The sequence below is a fragment of the Telmatherina bonti genome (genome assembly GCF_933228915.1).
Source record: "Telmatherina bonti genome assembly, chromosome: 15".
Lineage (NCBI taxonomy): Eukaryota > Metazoa > Chordata > Actinopteri > Atheriniformes > Telmatherinidae > Telmatherina > Telmatherina bonti.
The window spans coordinates 8,632,771-8,639,307 of record NC_136613.1 but is presented as its reverse complement, the minus strand read 5'-3'; the positions used below and the strand labels follow the sequence as shown (position 1 = coordinate 8,639,307).

At 32.5% G+C, this 6,537-nt stretch overlaps 1 protein-coding gene across 1 annotated transcript in view; it reads left to right on the top strand.

Moving 5' to 3' along the window:
• The first annotated feature begins 1,478 nt into the window (after nucleotides 1-1,478).
• The window catches only part of med4 (mediator complex subunit 4), a 7,375-nt gene continuing 2,316 nt past the window's right edge, over nucleotides 1,479-6,537 (top strand). The window contains exons 1-6 of the mRNA XM_079253815.1: nucleotides 1,479-1,569; nucleotides 3,458-3,524; nucleotides 4,530-4,700; nucleotides 5,705-5,762; nucleotides 5,863-5,949; nucleotides 6,039-6,170. Coding sequence (XP_079109941.1) covers nucleotides 1,496-1,569; nucleotides 3,458-3,524; nucleotides 4,530-4,700; nucleotides 5,705-5,762; nucleotides 5,863-5,949; nucleotides 6,039-6,170 — 589 coding nt within the window. The 5' untranslated portion in view covers nucleotides 1,479-1,495. The remainder of the gene's footprint in view (nucleotides 1,570-3,457; nucleotides 3,525-4,529; nucleotides 4,701-5,704; nucleotides 5,763-5,862; nucleotides 5,950-6,038; nucleotides 6,171-6,537) is intronic.

Sequence of the window (6,537 nt, the reverse complement as noted above, 5' to 3'; positions counted from 1 at the left end):
AGGGTCTCGTGTGATATCGAAAAAATTCTACAATGCTGCTGTGGAAAGCATAGTGGCTACGAGAATCATATCATGGTTTGGCAACAGTACTGAACCTATCAGTCAGCACAGATAAGGGTTAAATTGAAGTAAAGCATCAGATTTAATCTGCCCTCCCTGCAGGATTTTAGCTGCTGAACTCAGGCAAATAGTTCTGCACCCTGATAACAACCACAGAGAGACTTTGAAAAACAGCTTTTAACCTCATTACCTAACCAAGTGTTCTGGATCAGGACATTTTATTCAGTTTTACACCAAATCATCACTTTGTCTTTGTTGGAAGTTGTCTACTTGCTTATGTTTAAAATGCCTACGTCATGTAGTTTTTAACAATATTATTTGGTACTTATTCACACACACACACACACACACACACACACACACACACACACACACACACACACACACACACACACACACACATGCACTCACACACACACACACACACACACACACACACATATATATATATATATATATATATATATATATATATATATATATATATATATATATATATAGATAGATAGATAGATAGATAGATAGATAGATAGATAGATAGATAGATATCGAATAACTGGAGACTTAAAAAAGGGACAGTAACTAAAAATTTGCAAAAATATAATTTAATAATATAAGACACTGTTTTCATTTAATTGAGTTGAAGAAAGAAAAAAAAAACAAAAAACAAATTGGTCCTGGACAAATTAGAGCACTTTTCTGTTGAACAGTGGGACAAAATACCTGTCAACAGGTGCAGAAGTCTGACTGAGAGGAACAGAAAATACCTGACTGTAGCAGAATTACAGGATTGTTCAACAAAGTATTAATTTATGAGTGATGTAATATGTAATAAATTATCTTATTTGTTGCCTTTAAAAAATATTTCTATTGAACCAGAATTAGAAAATAATGCAATGATTGTAATTAAATTTTCATTTATTTTTACTTTAGTTAATTTCATCTTTTTTTCCCAGACAGCTGTTTTTTTTTATTCTTTAATGAAAGGGTATGAATAGATATGGGCACAACTATATATATATATATATATATATATATATATATATATATATATATATATATATATATATATATATATATATATATATATATATATATATATATATACATCACATGCAGTTCAAATTTTCTGAACAATATTTTTTTAATTTTTTTTATTTGTATTTGTTTTTTTTTTCTTTAATGATCATCAATAAAAATCCAATTAGGTAATACATTTTCCTATGAAATGTAAAGGATTGTTATTATATAGTGTGACTTATAAAACGTCCACAAAAATAACGTGAAACGATGTATGTAGTACCTGACCTTTCCGCAGGGCTGCAAAAAAAAAACCAAAAAAAAAAAACAAACCCCACAAACCTCAGAACACGAAGAAGAAAAGCAAGCGGCTTCGCATTGTGACATGCGCAGTAGCTTAAACGTCGACGTGAACATGGCGGCAGTGGTGGAGAAATCAACTAAAGATCGCTTGGTGTCTGTATTAGATGACTTAGAGGTTTTATCACGGTGAGCTCAAGCTGTCTTTTTTCTGTCTCACTTGTCTAGTTTTCGTTTGGTTGGATATTAATCAGATGTTTACAAGCATCGACCAGGTTTGGAGCCTCACAGTCAGTTTAATTGAACTTTATTTATATCGCGTCAAACCACGGCGATGTCTTCTAAAGACGATTTAGACAGAAAATAAAAGGTTTTTCTACTAATATTATAAAAAGATATAGTATTAACTTGTTCTTTTTGCGAAGGACACCCTGAAGACATATTTAATTTATTTTAATCTTGCCCTACTTGACCAGATTGTGGAATGATGTTTGTATTCTGATCTATTCCTTTATTGAACCAAGTTTTTCCTTTTGCTTTGAACATTTTTTATTTATTCATTTTAAACACATATACAGTACAAACCAAGGATGCACATTTGTATAACACAAGGATGCACATTTGTGTAACATGATACCTTGTTTGAGAAGGAGCAGAAGGAAGCCCAATGCTTATTTAAATACTACTCCTTATTTACAGTCTTTAATTTACAAAGTTATATGGCTATATACACAGTTTACATACTGAAAGTCATCAGCCAGCTTGCAAAATATAAAGCAGCAAAATAAATAATGAATTTTCTTCTTTTTTTTATATTCATCCCAAAACATTCTTGTACATTTAAAAAAAAAAACAAAAAACTGAATAATGATATTGCATAATTTTAAATCATCACTTAGTCCAATCCATAAAGTTACTCCATAAATGGAAACGCATCTGCTTTTCAGGGTGGTGCGTGCATATGGTTTCTGTAACATAACTTTACCTCTCAGATTGTACACAGCAACTCTGTCTTTAAACATCTTTTGTATGTTATATTAATAACTTACAAATAATTAATAATAACATACAAATAAATAATTTGTATGATCCATATAACCTGCATGATTGATAACCCTTATGGCCCTTTTTTTTTGGTAAAAATTCAAGGTAGTCTTAAATGTGGTCCCCCAGACTCCACACAATAATTGAAATATGGTGATACTGGAGCATTGTACATGGTCAGTAATGTTTTGGAATTTAGTATATGTCTAAATTATGCTAGAATACAAACACTTCTGGCTATTTTTCCACACAGGTGATCAATGTGAGGCTATCAACTCAGTTTGTCATCAAGGACACTACCAAGAAAATATTTACAGACACTCTTTCAATTTTTACTTGATCAATTACTAAATCAATACTTATGTCCTCTTTGCAATTCCCAATTATCATAAATTTAGTTTTATTTACATTTAGGGATAATTTATTTGAACATATGTTGTTTGGCTTCATTAACAACCCACCTGAAAAAAACAAACAATTCTATATCATTAATCTTATTATATACTTGACAAAATGGCATATTCACAAATGTCAATATACTAATCAAAAGCCCCTTTTCTCTATTTTTAATAATGAGGCCAAACAATATGTTAATTCTGTCAAGTGTTCCACTAACATGAAAGCCATTAAGACTATTGATTTGTGCACTCTTTTTTTTTTTTTGTGTATTCATGTGATTATTGTTATTTATGTCATAGCTGCTCCTAAGAAATTATAACCCCCTGGCGTATGTATTGTTCAGCTTTGTACTGCTCTGTTTTACACTGCATACTGGTTGTATAATAAATATGTAATAATAAAAAAAAAAACATAATGAAAACCAATTCATAGTAGCTTATATAATGAAACCAACAGGTTGAGTTGGAAGCTCAATCAAAGACTAAACCAAGAAACAATTATAAATTAAGTTATATAGGATAGTTTATGACAAACACTGGAAACCGTACACAAAAATCTGATGCAAGTAAAAGTGCATATCTGCTTACTCTCCTGCTAACTAATAAAATGAGCCTTTTCTCTCTGTTTGTTTCAGCGAGCTGATAGAGATGTTGGCTCTGTCCAGAAGCCAGAAACTACCACAGCCAGGAGAGGATGCACAGGTAACTAAAACTTTCTCCAAGACTAAATTACACCTGTAAAGAAATTGCTCACTCACCTAAATCAGTCGTTGCCGTCAGAACAGACCCTGTCCTTAGTCTTTAGTGATTCAAGTCCTTCATCTTGATTGAAACTGCAATATATCTAAATGCAATCATTTTAAGATAACTTATATTATTTAATCATGGAAATATATTATTAAGTAGATGGACTCTGATGCTAGCTGCCGTAATTTTAAGGCGTTTGTTCAATTCAATTCCAACTTTATTTATAGAGCGCTTTAAAAGAACACAGTTGTGATGTTTTTGTCTGTTTTTGTTTCTTTTATTTTATGTCATTTGTTTGACTGGAGGAGTGAAGATGTATGGCATTTTGTGTATTATTTATTTATAACCCTCTGGTGACTAAAAATAAAATAAAAAAAATTAAAAAACAACAACACAGTTGACCAAAGCGCTGTACACAATCCCAAGCTCAACAACATACAGAATATTATAGAAGTAAAAATAAAATTAAAAACAATCAAAATATTATTCACTTTAACACACAATATTTAAAAAGAAAAAAGAAACATTAAAAAGGAGTCAGCAGCTCAAGCAGTGTTAAAAGCCAGTGAAAAAGGATGACTCTTAAGAGCAGATTTAAAAGCAGAAAGAGACCCAGCCTGTCTCAGGTGCACTGGCGCCGAATTCCACAACAACTACTTGGTACCAATTGTTAGGCCACTTTTATACAGTGGGAAAAATGCTGGTTAATATCACTGGAATGACTTTATCTCATTCAGACTACAACCATTAATAGTGAACATTAATTCTACTTGCAGGGTAAAAAAAAATCACAATACATTCTGAGTTTAGAACATTTATTTGTCCTGTTTTTTTGCATCACACTACTGCACACTGAATAAAATGAACCTCCATGAAATGTAGCTACAGACTGGTCTGTTTATAGCATGTTTTTTCTGTACCTCTGATTAAACACTTAAAAGGTGTGTGCTTTGTCACCAGATCTTGGAGCTGCTTGTACAGAGGGACAAGGAGTTCCAGGAGCTGATGGAGGTGGCCCAGCAGCAGGGGAAGGTTCACCAGGAGATGCAGCTGCTGGAGAAGGAGGTGGAGAAGAGAGACAGTGACATTCAGCAGCTCCAGAAGCAGCTGAAGGAGGCGGAACACATCTTGGTTAGTTGGATTTATTCATTTATTGTTTAACCTCTCTCTGCCTTTTCATTTTATGAACTTGTGACATTGTAAATACAACTATTTACTGTGTTTTGTCATTTAAAATTAGAATAAGTTTTGGATTAAGTTTTTACCCTAAGACTTAAAAGGACATTACATGATATATAGTTGTGCTCATATGTATTCATCCGCTTTCATTAAAGAAAAGGCTGAATTTACAACAATCACTCAAATAACTGGAGACTTTAAAAAGAAACAATAACTAAAAATTTGCAAAAATATAATTTAGTAATATAAGACACTGTTTTTTCATTTAATTGAGTTGAAGAAAGAAAAAAAAAACCAACCAAATAAATGTGTCCTGGAGAAATTACAGCACTTTTCTGTTAAACAGTGGGACAAAATACCTGTCAACAGGTGCAGAAGTCTGACTGAGAGGAACAGAAAACACCTGACTGGAGCATAAACATTAAAGGATTGTTCATCTAAATATTACTTTATGACTGATGGAATATGTAATAAATGATCTTATTTGTTTGCTTTAAAAAAAAAAATGTTTCTATTGAACCAGAATTAGAAAATAATGTCATGATTTTCATAGAATTTTTATTTATTATTACTTTAGTCAATTTCAGCTTATTTTACAGGCAGCTGTTTTTTTCCTTCTTGTATGAATAAATATGAGCACAACTGTATTCATAAGAAAGAGACTTCTTAATGTTCTATTCAAAGATTTTTCTACTTTTGTGCTTCTATTTTGGCGTTATCCACAACCCAGGATTATCTAAAGAAACTACAATATGATGCAACAAAAGGCAGCTGTTTCATATTCTGTCCATGTTTTTATGTTTTCTTTGCTGATCCAGTTTGGTTTGGCTGAACACTAATATGTTGTTTTTTTTCTGACTGCAAAGCATCAAAGTTCAGCCAGTTTTCTAAATATTTCCAGTCAAAATAATTAGAAAGTGTTAAAACCTGATCTTACCTATCCTGTTTGTTTCAAGGCCACTGCGGTTTATCAAGCAAAAGAGAAACTCAAATCCATTGACAAAGCCAGAAAAGGTGAGCAAACACACCTGTCTGACACACACCGATGAACTTGGAGGTTGCTGATGCTGTCCCTGTTTGCTTTTACATTAAGTTGATTCATTTCTGCTTGCAGGAAGCATCTCATCAGAGGAAATCATAAAGTACGCTCACAGAATCAGTGCCAGTAACGCCGTGTGTGCCCCGCTCAACTGGGTGCCAGGTATGAACCCGAGCCACTGCAGCAGCTGCCTTTTCATTGTAGAAGGCATGTTTTTCTTCACTAACTGTTCACATAAATGTCAATGTCAGGCGATCCGCGCAGACCTTATCCTACTGACTTGGAAATGCGCAGTGGCGTGCTCGGCCACATGGCTAACCTGCCAACCAACGGGGTGAACGGACATCTGCCTGGTGACGCTCTTGCTGCTGGAAGGTTACCAGGTGCAGTACAATTAATAGGAATTTATATTAATGGACACACACACTCCACATTTGCAATAGCACAGACACAGATTTTTTTTTTTTTTTGTAATCTTCATGCTAACTTTTTAGTACTATTTATATTTTGAGGCTTAAAATGACTTTTCCCCACAATTAAACTTGTTCCTGCAAACACCTTTGTTTCCATAACTTTACCAACACATGTAGATATGAGAAACACCATGAAGGAACACACAGAATGTATTTTTATTTGTTAAAAAAAAATTGTAATATATATATATATATATATGTGTGTATATATATATATATATATATATATATATATATATATATATATATATATATATATATATATATATATATATAT